The sequence below is a fragment of the Xyrauchen texanus genome, chromosome 18 (genome assembly GCF_025860055.1).
Source record: "Xyrauchen texanus isolate HMW12.3.18 chromosome 18, RBS_HiC_50CHRs, whole genome shotgun sequence".
In the NCBI taxonomy this organism is placed as follows: Eukaryota; Metazoa; Chordata; class Actinopteri; order Cypriniformes; family Catostomidae; genus Xyrauchen; species Xyrauchen texanus.
This window is the reverse complement of record NC_068293.1, coordinates 4,629,567-4,647,754: the sequence shown is the minus strand read 5'-3', so window position 1 is coordinate 4,647,754 and position 18,188 is coordinate 4,629,567. Positions and strand designations below refer to the sequence as shown.

At 38.9% G+C, this 18,188-nt stretch overlaps 1 protein-coding gene across 1 annotated transcript in view; it reads left to right on the top strand.

The window, feature by feature from the left end:
• The window catches only part of kalrna (kalirin RhoGEF kinase a), a 281,969-nt gene that overhangs the window by 128,710 nt on the left and 135,071 nt on the right, over positions 1–18,188 (top strand). The window contains exon 10 of the mRNA XM_052148011.1: positions 10,585–10,707. Coding sequence (XP_052003971.1) covers positions 10,585–10,707 — 123 coding nt within the window. The remainder of the gene's footprint in view (positions 1–10,584; positions 10,708–18,188) is intronic.

Genomic DNA, 18,188 nt, shown 5'->3' with positions numbered 1-18,188 from the left:
GCGTAACCAAATTATATAAATCAGCCTCCGAAGGGAGGGTGAACAATCAGAATATATAGATTCAAAACTGAATTTGCAATAAAAATGGCTTAAAAAGTGAGTTCCAAATGATTGATATTTTGGAGCAGGGGCGTTTCTAGGACTTGAGGTGGTTCGGGGCTTAGCCCAGCCCCATTTAAGTGGGTGTGGCTTTAGGTGCCCCCCATCTATTTTAAATAAACACACTCTACCTTTATATTTTTGGGCACTCTGGCACCTTACTTACAATGAAAGTACAGTGATACATGATGCTCTTCACCCCCAGCCAGGGTTTAATTGACAGAGCCAAGGCATGCCTCACCAAAAGCGATTGGCTACAATTAGCTTGATTGACACTACCCTTACCCACAATTTTCACTCAGAGCTAGTGTCTGTGGTGCTAACTAATCTCTCAGGGCCTCATTTACTTAGACACCATGTCTCTTCCTCATCTGGGGTTTGACATCTCTTAAAATATTTTTGTATCCTAATTCTGAAAAGCAGGGTAAAAAATAGGGATGTCAGTTTCAGTTTTTTATTTTTTTATTTTACCTCAGACTGCTAACAATAGCTAGCTAGAGAAGCAATACGTAGTGTAACGTTATGCCAATTAACCTAGTACCGCTAACGTTCGTTTATGTTAATCATCATGATTGTAACTTCGGCAGAATTATTATCTGTTTGCTCTTGTACACTGATGATGATAAATTGTGTGTGCAGTAGTGTATAAATGCAGTGGATACATTTAATGTTAGATAACGTTAATTAACTCAAAGATTACCTCCTCAACCAAATAACATTAGACAGATCCATGAATACTCCAATGCAGATATCTGTGAGGAGCTGACTGGTGCGTGAGAGAGAGCGCAAAACACAACCTTTTATTTTATGTTATTATGAGACTGAGAAGTGCAAAAATATTTTAGATGAGAAGTGTAAAAATGTTTTTGGTTCATTATGAGACCGTGGCGGTTCCCATTAATTGACTGCTAGAGTCTAGTCAATTAATGGGAAACACTGAAGTACATGTGCTGTTCATTGGAAATTTAAATGTGTACCTCAAAAATGGCTAATTTCCTGATTTATCATTAAACAGTACAAAAAAATATTTTGGTGTAACATTAGTTTACTCTAATATGAACATCCAAGTCAGTCAGTTGCTGATTACTAGTATAAGTGGACTAGCACACCCCATGCAGACCATTTATAATAGGGTTCAAAACAGTGCTACTATGAATGCAAACTTTAATACAGTGAAAAAGCAAACTTTAATCCACCACCATTGTGTCCTTGAGCAAGGCACTTAACTCCAGGTTGCTCCGGGGGGATTGTACCTGTAATAAGGGCTCTGTAAGTCACTTTGGATAAAAGCGTCTGCCAAATGCATAAATATAAGTGCCAGCTTTACATGTCATACATTCTGCTTCCCACACAACAGCGATTCGCGGAGAGATTGACAGGCAGGAATTTGGTCAATAGATTCTGCAAGCTTCTTATAATCGACCAATTGGTGTGCGAGAAGGCGGGAGAGTGGTTACAAAGAGGGGTTAAAGCAATGCAAATATGCATGCACACACACAATGAAGTATTAGACCAGATGCACATAATAATGCAACTAAAGCCGAATCCCGGACATTTTAGCAAATTTAAAAATCCCGTCCGGATGCTTTTTTAAGGTCCAAAAAAGAGGACATGTCTGGGAAAAAGAAGATGTATGGTCACCCTACATTTGGAAAAAACAAAAACATAAGTTTAAAAACATTAAGCTAAACATGTAGGTAACATCAGTAAATCCTCACCATTAGTCTTCTTTTCAATAAAGTCCAAAAGGCTGCATTGCTTTTTTCTTTTTCAGTTTCATTTTTCCTCCAGAGTGACACAAACTGCCTCTCTCTAGTAGCAGGAGGTGGAGGGTGTCACGCCACGTGAACTTCAAACAAAATGTAGCAATATTATTGCAAGTAGCCTACGTTCTTCGAAGACCTGCGTGACAGGCTGCATCATGAAGATTATTGCATATTCATAAGGAAATAGTTTTGTTGTTGTTGAGCTGCACCTAACTTGTGTTGCCTACATTTAAAATTACATTTAGCGCTACAGTCAAAACATTCAGGGCTGAAGCCCCGGAAAAATTACCTGGCGACACGGATGTTTTGGAGCCCCACATCTTTCAGCCCTCCACTGCTCTCACAGTGACTGGTAAAGACTTAAGACAAGGAAAGTCAGGAAATAGTGCATAGGGATGATTTCTTTGACATTTGAAGCGTATGCATGTGTGTTTATGCTCACTCACATCAGGGGAACCCTGAAGTCTGATGTAGAGGGAAGTCCCATCTATGTCAGCATATGTATCTGTCTTAAATACAAGGTTCACACCAATTTCATGTCTTCAGCAGCTTTCTCACATAAAACGTCTTTCTGTTGTATGTTTTGTAGCGTCACTATCTAAATCTTGCTAGTTCTGATTGGCTGCTCATGTTGCAGTGCATAATGTGTACTTGTCTCTAACCCTCTGGCAGAAGTGTAGGACCATTAGTTAGGTGCTTGGGGAGGCTGCGTGTTTCCAATCATTTTCTGTGTTGTGTGCCACAATAAAAGCTTTTGTGTGTGATTAAACCATCACATTTGTATTCATTGAGTCAGAAGTGGGATGTCTCATGATAATTTAGGCTGAATCGTTAGGTATCTAGGAGGCTGTGCTGAGGAGCTACAACGTGACATAAGACAATGAGAATCAGCAGCTACTGCCCTCATCAGTAACCAAGGAGCCCTATTTCATGCAGGTCGGTTGGGTGCTTGAAGGCCCAGCATTGCATGTTCTGCTGGACCTCACGCTGATGGAGCAGTGAGATTATATGACTGTCATTTCTACGCTTGAACGGCAGTTCGGAGAAAGGCGGATAACAGAGCAGCGATGGGATCAGCTGGCTGGCAGGCGGAGGAAGGAGGGTGAGAGTTTGGGATCCTTAGCTACGGATGTGCAGGTTTACGCATGGCATAAGTACTCCTAGTGTGACATAGAAGCTCAAGAAGAACTGTCCCTGGATTCACCCCAGGAAACTATGCCCCTGAATGTCCAGATCATACAGCACCAGGACTCCCCATAAATGGTGCCCCACACTGGCAGTTTTTTGCAACAGGAAACCCCATCAGCAGAGAATATTCCGGCTGTCCACGAACTATGGCAGCGCAGCAGTGGAGGACTCACCACTAATCAAGGTCAGAAGCTCTGGGAACTTCTTGACAAAAACCAGGACTTCTTGGTGATGTGAGATGAGGAGTGTGGGTGGACGGGGCTAGTAATTGATGAAATTGATCTGATGCCCTGCATTGATGACACCCTGGATTACATTGCCGGGTCTAGTTGGTTCAACTCCCTTGACCATTGGTCAAGGGCTTTGTCAGTTCTGGGTAATGCCGTTTGGACTTCGCAATGCCCCTGCCACCTTTTGATGGAGCAGGTGCTGATGGGTGTCTCTCGTCGCTTCTCTGTGGTATACTTGGATGAACTGCTAGTACACACTATAGATTTTGGAGGGGCTCTGCAACAGTTCCAGGAAGTTTTTGCAGCAATCTGCTGAGCCAGTCTGCACCTTAAACCCCAAGAAGTGCCATATTCAATGGCAAGAAACAGTTTTTCTGGGGCATGTAATAAGCATCACAGGAGTACCCAGTGACCCGGCTAAGGTGACAGCAGTAGGGGATTGACCCATGCCAAAGAACACTACAGAACTGCGCAGTTTCTTGGGTCTGGCATCTTACTACCGGCGAATTTTGCAGAACTTCAACACCATCGCAAGTCCATTGCACCGGCTGACGGAGAAAGGCCACCCTTTAATTTGGGATAACGCCTGCAAGGAAACTTTACGTTGTCTACAGGAGGCTCTGTCTGGGGCTCCAGTGCTGGAATATCCTGCAAGCAACGTGGGGGTCTGAGCAGTGTTGTCTCAGACAGGGCCCATTCTGATCTCGGAGGCTGGGAACCACTACGTCCAAATCCAACCCTTGGCAGTGGAACATTCTGGTGAGAGCAGGGAAGTGGACTCTCTGATAATGATTGGGGAAGCCAGGTATACCTCAAGGCAACCAGTAACCTCCCTGCCTGCCACTCAACAGCCTGATGGCCACAAGGGACATCCACTGCGGAAGCGGAGATGTCCAGAGTTCCCCGTCGATACAGCATACTATGGTGGTTAAGCAGCGAGTTAAATCGTAGTTTGGGAAATGCACCCCTGATTGATAAGTTAGATGTAAAAGAACCTTTAACTACACAAATATCCATTATAATTTTAAAAATATGTGTAAATGTGTTGTAATTCATTCATAATTTAAAAGTGTAGAATGTTGAATGAGGAGATTTGTCAACAGTTGAGTGTAAATTCAGGGTAGACCAGTTTGATATACAGCAAGTATTTTCAGTGTTGGATATGAGCCCAGAGGAGCAGTTAATATCTCTCTATTAGACTCTTTCAGCGGTTCTGTGGCAGCTCTAGGCCTGGATTCAGCTCAGGGTTTATCAGGCCAGGGTCAGCTCTACAGAAGAGCCAACATTCCCAGCCAAATCAAGATCTGTACATGAACTAAAGAGCTAAAGAGCTACAAGTCCAAACAGAGGCCAGCTACAGGCCAAACTCATGGAAGAGAGTTGCACAGCTAATATGGCTCTTCTTTAAAAAAAAACTTTATGGTGGTTTACCAGAATAAGTGCTGTGTTATTACAAGTTTTGTGTTATTGTTCAGATCAGTTAGATTCAGGTATGTTAGCTATGTCGACACATGATTTGTTGCCGTTTTGCGATTTCAGATATTGCACTGTTTCTGATCTGTTCTCTCATTCCTTTATAGATCTGTTAACGAAATAATTTAATTTGCCTTTTGCTTTGAGATGTTTTGAGTTGATCTGACTTGCTGATTGGCTTGGTAAAGCGTCACCTGCAGATTTTCTGATACATATGTAATTTGATCACTCATGATTGGTCAAGTTTCTTCCTCCAAACACAGATCAGGTGGCAGCAATAAAGAATGATAAACACTTTAAACATGAACATGCAGCTCTGAAAAAGCTGGATCATTGATTTTGATGAGATATAAACATACTTATTGTTCTCTTTGAGACAGCAGTCTTGGGGAGTAACAGATTAATTGTAACAGTGCAATCAGGATACAAAAAATAGGTTAATGTAATCTGTTACAGTTACATAAAAACCCATCGTAATCAGATTACAGTTTTCCAAAAATTGGGATTACTGTCAGGATTACAAGTTTCTGACAAAAGAAATAGTGAATTTTCCTGACAAAGTGATACAGACAGCTGCTTGTTTAGAGTGAGAGATGGATATCTAAGGATGTGAGAATTTAAAGGATATAAGAACCACAAAGATATCACATTAGCAAGTTAGCTAAAATGAGTTTATATTAAAATGGGTTCAAATGAGTTAGCCTTAGTGCTCAAAGAAATTTGTGGCTCTCATCATTTGGCAGGAGCAGGAATAGCTGTCAATACTGACACGTTGACCTTGGTTTGCATGGCTGCAAATGCGAAATGTAGTATATTAGCCAGGATGTCCTGTATGTTGTTCCGTTCTGTATTGAAGCTGAAAAAATGACCCCACCCCCAGGTGAACGGTACTTCAACCTTCATCATTTAAGAAAAAAAGGTTTGAATAGAACAACAATACAAAAATAAACTGGAAAGAACACCCCTGGAAAACTTGCTACGACTTTTTCTCCTTTTACACCTTCATGAATTTGCATCCCTGATCATTATTAACAATTGTGTTTTAAGTTCATAGGAAAGAAAGTTCAATGAAGAATGGCTCTGATTTTGATCAATTATTGTTGAGAACACTGCAAATGTCTTGGTGAGGGAGACATTCTGTCAAATGTAACATATTCAACACTAATAGTAATTAATAATAAGTAATTGAAAATACTCAATAAAAGTTTAAATCTGTTTTTTTCTATTCTTTACAACTAGATTTTGTTTTCTTTTTGGAATCAAGTGGCGGTGGTCGGCCACTAATCACAGGGTTGGTGGTTTGAATCCCGACCCACACGACTCCACATGCCGAAGTGTCCTTGGGCAAGACACTGAACCCCAAGTTGCTCCCAATGGCAGGCTAGCACCTTACATAGCAGCTCTGCCGCCTTTGGTGTATGAATGTGTGTGTGAATGGGTGAATGAGTCAAAGTGTAAAGCGCTTTGAATACCATTAAGGCTTAAAAAGGCGCTATATAAGTGCAGACCATTTACCATTTAGAATGACACTTTGCAGTGTTTTTGAATTTTATGTTAACCAAGACATAATTCAGTGCATCTGTTGTGTCTTTTTCTGTAGCAGACGGAGAACTCATCTGATTTCTGAGTTGTTCTACATTTAAAGATCATTTTCTTGGTAGGGTGCAGTATACATGTTTCTTTTCCTTAAAAACAGCTTCAACTGAACTCATAATATTACTCAAACATGTTCTGTTTGCATTCAAGGCATAATTAAACATTTTAGAGATCTTATTGATTTTATCGTGACTTTATTTACATATGTGCCAATATTTGTAATCCAAAAGTAATTTAAAGTAATCTGATTACATTTCCTTCACTGTAATTGGATTCTGTTACTGATTACATTTATTTTTAAGTAATCAGTCATCTGTAACGGATTACATGACAAAAATGAACTCTCCCAACCCTGGAGACAGGTTGTTATTTTTGCCCATATTTGGTGGCAGTAGTGTGCCTCACCCTAAATTGTTTGCAATTCTTGAGAAAAGGAGAGTGAAATGTGGCCAGAAATCTTCAAGTGTGCATATAAATGCAGGTAATTAGACGATTGAGTTATTCAGGGCAAATAAACAGACACATACACATAAACACACAAGTCCTGTTTGTTTCATCTGTTCAATTTCACCCAAAAATCACATTTCTGTTATAATTTTTTATTGTTTATTATTATTCCAACCTGGAATGAATTATGATTTTCTTTGTTTTACAGGATGTCCATGTTGCTCTTTTCCATGTACTCAAACTGAATGTGTACTGAGGCTAACGTGTTTAAAAAAATGACAAAAAAGCAATCTATAGCTGCCAGATGCCCATATAGATAAGATTAGAGCTCCTCTGTAGTCTGTGAGGTAACTGGAGAATTAGTTGTGGTCACCAGTGAGTCATAGGTTATCAGTGGAGCACTCGAGTGGTCTTGACTCAGTTACCTCGGTAACCGTGATAACTGGGTAAATCAGGGATGTGAGTCATGGTGGGTGCTCGAGACTGGGAGGGGTGAGAGAGACAGGCAGTCATGTGTGAGTGAGACAGATTTATATCCAAGAGGTCTGCATTCTGCTCTTTTAGTTCTGTATCATGCCAGATATTAGAGAACAGGGAGGATATTTATTTTCTAAAACAGTTTGCGTTTCCTTGAAATAATTTTTGGTTCCTTCGCAATAACTTTATCTATCCCTTACAAAAATGTATCATGGTTGTACTACAGTAACCACATGTTAACCATGACATTTGAAGTAAACCCATAGTAATAAAACGGGAAAGCAAAAACTTTGGTAATAAAATTCATAATTATCGGGCCAAAGTAACGCCATGTTTAATTTGTAGGACATGTACCATGGTTATTAAAAACATGCTTCATACCACCAAAAATGGTATGTAGGTTTCCTACAGTGAAACCATGGTTCATTTTCATAAGCACGTGTTTTGTTTTTGTTTTGGGGGATTGGTGGTGGTGGTGGGGGGTGTTCTGTATCAGTTCTATGGTTTTTCTTTAATGTAGCAATGTAAGATATTACAACACAAAGCTATTTAAGAAAATACATTTCCCATCTGTCCTCTAAGGGGCTCGGTAGAATCACGCTGACCTTTTAACAATTTGCAATTTTTACATTTTATGTGAGACAAAATTGTAAAATGTAATGGTTTATGTCCAACAGCAACTGTTAGGAACAACCCAAGAGCCAATGATGTGACTCTAGTTTTTTGTGTCCCAAAACATTAATTTATTTATACAAAAGTAACTTTTTTAAATTAATAGTATCTTTTATATAAATAATATTAACATGCTTTTTTATTTATCACATATATTTGTGATTTAATCAATGTAGTGAAAGCACTCACTGACGCACTCGTTTCATAATCATTTTATCACGTGAACACACAAATATACAATACATAGACTATTTTTGTTGTCATTTGAGAAGAAAACAATAACACAGGATACAAAATCACAGAGCGGACCCCTGTAGACCCTCATGACTGTGTCAAGGTCAGTGAGGTCATAGTTTTTATGACATGGGAAAATTAGTTCAGGTTGTCGAATAGACTAACCCATTAAACATGGTATTTGTAACATGATATTACATGATATTTGAAAAATATCAACTTTATACCTTGACAAAATATGTTTGAAAACAACTTTTTTTAATATATATATAATAATAACAACAATGATAATAGTATGCACACTCACATGTTCTTATGTTATTTTTCTTGATGGTTCTACTACTTGATGTGCAGATGTGCAAATTAAGCAACCCTGCTTCACAAAATCACACTACTATAGCTAAATTTTAGCAATATTATTTTTACGTGACTTGTAAAAGACACGTCAAGTGATACGTACATTCATTTGAAATAAACACTAGATGCGCTACAACAACAATGACATTTATTAACTCAAATCACAGGCCCTATTTTAAGAGCGCTCGCAATAGCGCATAAGTGCAAAGTCAGTGGGCATGGCCATGAGGTTTTGGTATTTTCGTGCAAGCATGTACTAAGCCTAGGCGCAAGTCTGTTTGGTGAAATTGCCCATGTATCATGCAAATGGAATGGGTCAAATGCAATTTAATTCTGAGATTCACTTAATTAGAAGAACAGCAAATAATGTTCTTTTGTGCATTAACTGCGTTCTTGATAAATGTCAGGCATATTTCTATGACAGTGGCATGTTACTTTTATATGCATCGAAAAACGTGCACGAGTCGAAATGTGAGCCGAAAGTGTCATAGAATGGTCTGCACTTATTAGTGCTTTTTTTAACCTTAGAGGTTACCAAAGTGCCTTTCACTGTGTCCAAATCACCCTCACACACCAATGGTGGCAGAGCTGCCATGCAAGGCACCAGCCTGCCATTGGGAGCAACTTGGGGTTCAGTGTCTTGCCCAAGGACACTTCGGCATGTGGAGTCGTGTGCGGCCGGGAATCGAACCATCAACCCTGCGATTGGCAGCCGACCCACTCTGCCACCTGAGCCACAGCCGCCCCATTGTTATAGTTATATATTTAGATATAGAAGCATAACTAAATGATGTGGGTGCTTCAATAATAGTTTTTCAGGTCACATTTGCTCTTTTGACAGGGTGGTCAGTTTTGTTGATTTATAACTTGATAGGCATTAACCTTCAAAGCGTCATCTGTTTGGGCGAACATTTAACTCTTACTTTTAGTGCTACACAGTGGACGTTTCACCTCCAAACTGCCATAATGCATATAATGAGCCAGGTAATGTTTTTCCAAAAATGTTCCGAAAGTTATATATTTTTATGAGATCAGGTTGAAATTGAAACTTTTGTTGAACATGGTATAAGAGCAACATGAATACAAAGATTACACTTGCAAGAACAGGACATGTGCATTTTCATCCTTACTTGTCATTGACCCCAAAAAGAGTCAAATGTGTAATAGCAGTTCTGAAAGTTTACGAAACACCGCCTACAAGTTCATGATGTATTCTTCCTTTTACTTGATTATTGTCATGAGTTTGATTTGCCGGAGTTCAGTGTGTAAACAGTCATTACATATCATCATCAATAGTCACGAACACAGCCCAGATTTCTGGAGTCAAACTGTCAAAATGACTGATAGTCATACAAAAAGGCCTGATTGTTTTTCCATCATGCGTTTGTTTATTAGGTCAAACAGGTGTTTGTCCTGATTGGTGCTAACCCTTGCCATCTGTGACCGGTTGTTGTTAGCAGCCGTATCCTGTGATGTAATCATTCAGTTGGGTTATTTTTATCCTCTGTTAATGTGCGTGTGAGAGAAGAAAGTTGTTTTTAGAACATGCAGTAGATGGTTTAATCAATGTAGTAGTAAAAGCACTCACTGACGCACTCGTCGGCGTGTTTCATAATCACTGTATCACGTGAACACACAAATATACAATACATAGCGGATGCTGTTCTGTATGTTGACATTTTCTCTGTCCTAGAGGTTGATTTTGTTGTCTAAGTTACAGACTGATCTAAGGATGTCATGGGAGAAATGAAGTTATTTGTGAAACGCTGTCCTCAGGGACGGATGATAAAGTGGCTTTGATTCATTTTTAGACGGAAGACACATGTTGATTGATTTCTCTCCCTCTTTATTCCAATGAGAGCAGGTGCAGTCACAAACACTGAGCGTTAGTCTGTTTCTGTGTGTTTTCTAATAGAGTCGTGTTTCTGTGTGTCAGATCAATTGAACTGACTAATGAAACACAAGCATACTTGATAGATTTACTTTTAAGTCTAAATGTTTGTCCCTGAACTGCATGGATGTGTGTGTGTGTCTGTGTGTTCCAGGTGATTGACTGGATCGAGAACCATGGGGAGGCGTTCCTCAGTAAGCACACAGGTGTTGGGAAATCACTGCACAGGGCCAGAGCCTTACAGAAGCGCCATGATGATTTTGAGGAGGTCGCGCAGGTGAGACATCACATTCATCTACACTGGTTCTATTTAAGGCAGATGTTTCTATCTAATCTATTCAATATTTTTTACGGTCAATCGGACTAATCCAAATCATACCTGTCTAAACCACCTCTAACCACAATAAATAATTTAATCATACCCATCTACACACATATAAACACATAAACCATGAATATAAAACTCAGTCAATCAGCCAGAACATCCTAGCAATGCCTTAGCAACCTCACAGAACATCCTAGCAACTAGACAGCCAGAACACCCTAGCAATGCCATAGCAACCACCAAAATTAGGGATGTGCACAATTACCATTTTTAACATTTGGTTACCAATGAGGTTTCATAACCTGTTAACAGATTTTGTCTGGAGTCGGGACACGGGAATAAAGAGTGTTTTTTGAGCTATGAGCCTAAAATAGCACAATACATAATTCTTCAAATGATAAAATGTCACATTAAATAAAAATAAAAAAATCAAACTGTCACTGTGCCTGTATGTGCGCTCTGCCCTGGCAGGTTCACATTTAATTGAGGCAGCGAACGCAAGTATTGTCATGTGTGCGGAGTTACTCTGCTGCGGTTAAGTAGTCATTTCGGGGTGCTTTGATTTTTAAATGGTTAAAATTAAATGGCACTGAACTTGTCTAAATATTGTAAATAAATATGCACACCAGAGAAAAAGTGATAAACACTGTCTTACCGATTATCAAGCGCTGAAACTTTGCTCAGTCAAAACAACCTTCATATATAATAATGTTACAGTCACCTGAAGTTCTCTTTGCAACCTGAACTAAATGCAGTACAATGAATGAGACACAATGCAGGTGTTTCGAGATGTGTTTATAAAAAGTTATTTTCAACTAACAATGTGGCGAACATGCGCAAGACGCTAAAGAAAAAAACGGTGAGATTCAGTGCAACAGTCAAAGACACCTGTCCATTGCGTGTTAACAGTATACAGAAAAACATTGCAGATGCACACAAAAGCATGCTTGAACAGCCCCTAACTCGCCCTACACTTGAAAAACCAACCCAAACGGACCCAAACCCTCGATGAGTTCGGGTCTGGTTGAAGACTTACAGTGGGAATCCATTCAAAATAGGCGTTCTACTGCTGCGATCACTGCGTGAGTCATTAGCTGCTCTAAACCGCTAAGGGGCACTATAACCAAAGTATTTCAACAGGCCAGAGCTGAATGCCTCAGAGCTCTTTCTCCCAATGTAATGACTATTAAGTTGGAGGTGGTAAGGCAAGTTAAGCTTGTTTTGCCAACCGCCATAAAAAAGAGGAGAAAGAAGAACAACAAATACCACAACATTTATTTTCTGGGCAAACGTTGCAATTGAGATGCACAGGGTTGGGAGGGTTACTTATGAAATGTATTCCGTTAGATTACTCAGCATTAAGGTCAGTAGCATATTCTAAATACTTTGGATTACTTCTTCAGCACTGGTAGATTTTTTCACTTATTTTGACTATTAAAAACTCAAAATACACATGTTAAAAATACATTCTCTGAAAAACATAAATATCTTATGCAGTGTTGTTTCTAAAACAAGATCAAACAAATTGATCTTGTTTTAAGGATTTTTAGATATTTTTACAGGAAAACAATACAAAAAATTATTATCAAGAATATGATTTTTGCCCTAAAATCAAAGGTCTTACTAGAAAAAAGAAATTATAATCCAACGTGAATTTTCATGATAAAAAATATGATCGTGTCTGGTAACATGTGCATGTAAAATGGCTAGAAATAGCATTTTAGATTAGCGCATTTCTTCTGCTCCAAACTTACTTCAAACTTACTTCTCTGTCTGCTCGTATGAATGTAACACATCAGATTGTGTGGCAGAAAACATAGATTTGATATTAACAATGGTGTTGCTACAGTAATGTGATATTAATATAGTAACCAAGTTTAATTTTGTGGTTCCAATTATTTTACTACAAAATACCATGGTGATACTATGGTCATTTTACCTGACAGATCTGTGTTCCAATCATTTTAGAGCATTATTTAGGAATTTAGAACCCTTTTAACACTTTTTATTGAGACATTTTGGTAGAAACTTTTTTTTTAACAGACATACATTTTAAACACCTAGGGCTTAGGCTCACGTGTGAGAATTTAAACTTTGCATGCGGCGGTACTCCTCATGGTAGTAAGGCTCCATCTGGTTGCTTACCCACTGTATATTGCACATGTAGAATAATCAAATAGAGATTTTGGTATTTGAATAATGACACATTGAACAGTTAACCAAATGCTGACTATCCGTTACATCCCAACCCAGAACACCCTAGCAATGCCATAGCAACCACCAAGAACACCCTAGCAATGTCCTAACAGCAGCTCAGGACACTGTAGCAATGCCTTAGCAACCACTCAGAACACCCTAGTAATGTCCTAGTAGCAACACAGAACACTGTAGCAATACCCTAGCAAACACACAGAGAACACCCTAGAACTGCCTTAGCAATCACCCAGAACACCCTAGCTAATGCCTAGCAACAACTCAGAACATCCTAGCAATGTCCTAGCAAACACATAAAGAACACCCTAGACATGCCCTAGCAATCACCCTGAACGCCCTAGCAACTGCCCAGCAACAACTCAGAACACCCTAGTGACCACACAGAACACCATATCAACTGCATTGCAACTACCCAGAAAACCCTAGTAATGTCCTAGCAAACACATAAGAACACCCTAGACATGCCCTAGCAATCACCCTGAATGCCCTAGCAACTGCCCAGCAACAACTCAGAACACCCTAGTGACCACACAGAACACCATATCAACTGCATAGCAACCACCCAGAACAACCTAGCGATGTCCTAGCAAACACAGAGAAAACACCCTAGAAATGCCCTAGCAATCACCCTGAACGCCCTAGCAACTGCCCAGCAACAACTCTTAGCAACCACATAGAGCATCCTAACAACTGTAGAGTAACCACCCAGAACACCCTAGTGATGTTCTAGAAATCACATTGAACACCATAACAACCACCAAGAAGAACTAGCAGTGTTCTAGAAACCACCCAGAACACCCTAGCAGTGCTCTAGCAACCACATAGAACACCCCGGCAACTTCCCGTATTTTATTTTAATTTTTTATTTATCTATTTTATTGGGTCAGATGTTGCTGAACTGATATTTGTTAAATAAAAGCAGATAAGCTGGACAGTGGCATTAAACCCATTGGGCACTATTAATCTGACAGCACACAGAGGAGATAAAGATCACTGTATAGTTATCCCTGCCTCATATCCACATAATACCCTTGAGATGAATAATCCGTAACAGTGTGGATGACGGATCTCCAGCAGTCTCAGTGTCATGAGAAGGGCTCGAGACAGTCTGACTCCTTCTAAACAAGCATAAGGGATTTGTTTTGGCTCAGCCATTATTTATAATCAGCGAGACATATGGAGCTTTTGTTATTGTGACATCTGCTTATCAGACTTATAGCATCTAAGAATAGACTGACAGAAGACATTACAATGTAGCCAAAAACACATTTGAAAAGACTTTTGGCCACGTTCTGATGACTGGAGTTATGGATTCATTTGTCATTTGTGTTACTTGTGGAGTGAGGTGTGTGCCCGATCAAGAGTAAATCTGGATTGGACCGTATATTATGTTTTTTTAGTGCTGCTGACCCTAAATTAAATCTTAATGTCTTTTAAATCAGTCTGCTAAAAACAGCTAGCTCTTGCTTTCTAGTTGAGTAATATTAGACAAGTTTATGGATTATATTCAGAGAGCATATATACAACTTTAATTATTGAATGTCAGTGGAATAAAAGAATGAATCAGTAGGTGAAAATAGAAAAATATGAGAGCAGGTTATAGGTTTGCTCTATATAGTTTGACTGCTGTGTGTTGTTTATTGTCAGCTTTTACTCCTGCTCCTGCTCCTAGCTTCCTGTCTCACCACTGAACACTGATGCATGATCTCCTCTTTTCCATTCCTACTTATAACTTTGAACTCACAGCTCATGTGTGACCATAAACAACACAGCAAATTCACAGTGATACAGGGCAATTTTTGTTTTTAAAAACCATATAAAATAATCATATTCATTCTCTGTACAGTAAATCTGCTCCTGTGTTTATTATAAATGTATGCGTAATGAATAAGCATGCACTGCTCCACGTAGCCAGTTTCTGTGCAGTAGATACCCTAACCCCACCCTAATACTAAACATATGGAGCATGTTGATGAGAGGCCTGCCAGGAACAACTTGAGACACCTTTAAAGTAAATTATTTATTTTTTTGTTAAAAAAACAACAAAACGGTGTTAATGTTTTTTCACGTATTAAACAGGAATATTAATCACAGTAATGAATGTGTTAAATTTCCCAGCCCCATTTTTTTTTTTTTTTTTTATTTTGTAGAGTTGGACCGGATAGTGAAGGAATAACAACTAACAATTGGCCAGCATACACTGTAAAAAATAGCTTTATGTGGTCAGTTAATCTTAATTAACTGGTTTTATTCCATTCAGAAATTTTCATTTAATCTCATTAATTTTGTCTGAAAATTAGTTTACACCAGCTAAGGTAATTTTATGGGTTTGATCAAGTAGAAACAGTTGCAGATAAACACTATTTTCAGTGTACATGGGCACTCTTTCAATACTGTTTAAAAGCACCTCATAAAGTTGCTTTACAGAATGAACAGTGCTGTAATCTAGACAAAGAGTGGCTACTTTGAAGAAGCTACACAGTGTATCAGAGTGAAAATAACTATAATCTCAGTAGGCCTTTATTCCTGTGGATCCAGATAATATTTGACAATAAGCTCTCATGTGAGTTTAAATGCCTTAAAGTGATAGTTCACCCAAAAATGAAATTTCTCTCATTATTTACTCACCCTCATGATATCCCAGGCGTGTATGACTAAAGAAATCTGAAGAAAAATAGAAACATATCTTTGCTCAGTAGGTCCTTAAAATGCAAGTGAATGGTGATTTCTCTTTTGAAGGTCAAAAAAATCACAGACAGTCTTAAACATAAACATTAATAGACAGCATAAAATTCATCCATTCGACTCCAGCTTTTAAATTAATATCTTTGATACAATCGCATTTGGTGTGAAAAATGATCAATACTTAAGTACTTTTTAACTATAATCCAACACTTCTGTGAGGGTAGAGTCCAAGCGGTCTCTCGTGTGACAGATTCAGGAAGTCTTGGATACCGAGGTTATCTCACGTTCTTCACTCGATTGAGACATCCAAGATAAGCACACAAACGCACCATTGTGAGTAGTGATGTCATGGTACCAAAATGCCAGTGAAATTTCATGGTTCTCAATACCAATTTCGATACCACAGAATAAATTGCTAATAAGCTAATAAGATAATGTGCTATTGAACACTCCTTTAGCCTAAAATTACATTTCAATGTAAATAATAAATAAAAGATATGCATGCTTCCTTCAAGTTTTTCTAACAATTGTTTGTTTTTAAGTTGGGCCCTACTGAAATTGTTTATATTTTTCCACAAATCCTTTTTTTACCTTTTTTTTAAAGATTTTTACAGAATTCCATGTTTTAAAGTTTAGTTTAATTTCATAATCAAAATTATGTCTAATCAAAATTTTTCATTAAACTTTTAACAATTAAAAAAATAGAACAATTGTCAGGAACATACCATTGCATTTTTTAACGAACTTTTATTCAGTACAAAAGAACCCCTGCTTGTGGTATATTGCTTAATTTGTATTTCTATTACAATCATTATTCATTAAGTATTATTTATTATTATTATTATTAATACATTAATACAATTATTATTATTTCTACAGTGAGGATTACATTTTACTATACAGTTATATATAGTGTAAGAGGAGTAACAGAGCTCACGCTCAAATAAGCGTGTGGGCATTTGAAAGCTGTCGTGTGTCAGTAGGACAGTGTGCGGGTAAAGGATTGAGTCAGTGCTCAGTACTACCGGATATTAATCACTGGTATCGTTACATCTTTTTTAATTTAGTACTGACTTGGTACCAAAATACCATTACTTTTTACTCATTTTGAATAAAGAAACAGATAATAACAGATCTAAACCAAAATCAACCAAGCTACTATACAGCGTTCCTCCTTCTCACTTGTAAACAGCGGTGCTTTTCTGGCAATGACACACGTGCCTAAGTTCACTGTGTTTCAAATGCCAGTGCAATTACGTCACACATGTGTAATGCTGCCAACCAGAAGCATGATTTAGAGTTTGAAAAATTACATAAATATTTATATTTTTCACACCAAAAGGGATTGTGTCACTTTAGAAGCCATTAATTTAACCGCTGGAGTCGTATGGATGAAGTTTATGCTGACTGTCTGTGATTTTTGTTTTGATTTTTGACCTTCAAACGAGAAATCGACATTCATTTTAAGGACCTACTGAGCTGAGATATTTTTCTATTTTTCTTCAAATCTGTTCTGGTGAAGAAAGAAAGTCATACACACATGGGATATCATGAGGTTGAGTAAGAAGATTTTCATTTTTGGATGAACTATCACTTTAACTGTGTGTTTAATGAAGAATTAAACCCCTTTGTACCTGTTACTGTGTTCTCATTCTCCACAGACACAGCAGGTAAATACATGTTTAATTTTTTCATGTTAATTAGCAGATATCTACCTTCTTGTCTGAAAGAGAGGAACAGTGTTTACTAAGCTAAACTAACTAAACTAAACTACTAAACTAAACCTATTAAAAAGACAAACCCCTGTTCAAGCAACCGGTGGGCAATTATTCCACATTATTATGGCATACTCCAACTCTCAAGAACCAGAGATTGGGTGGAAAATGGTCATGAAAACGTCTCGGTTACTGACGTAACCTCCGTTCCCTGATGGAGGGAACGAGATGTTGTGTCGCTGAGTTGACACTAGGGGTCGCTCTTGCGGAGCACGGCCATCTCTGATTTTGAGAAAAGGCCAATGAGAATTGGCGTGTGGAATTTGCATGCCACTCCCCCGGACATACGGGTATAAAAGGAGTGACGCTGCAAATACACATCAGGTATCGCATTGAGGAGCCGAGCCAAAGACCCGGCGCTTTCAGCGGATGGTTCAGTATTGTGGCTAGCGGGAAGTTACGTCAGTAACCGAGACGTTCCCTGTCTGTCACTCAGTCGACGTTGTGTCGCTGAGTTGACACTAGGGGTCCCATTGAAAACGCCACAGAGCTGAACCGAGTTACGCAGACAAGCGGTGCGAGACGGGCAAACCTCTATGTGCCTCGTAGCCAGCACAGTAGCATAACTACCCCCGACACACTGGCAGGCATGAAGCGGTCCCCTGCACCTAGGGGGAACAGCTAACTGCTCAGAAGTATAAGGACTGGCTGGCCCAGCCGGGGCCTTCTCTCTATTTTTCTCCCCTGTAAAAGGAACGCAATCGTTCGGCTGGGGGCCAATTATAAATGGTCCAAGCTGGGGGGTGTCCCTCCAAAGAG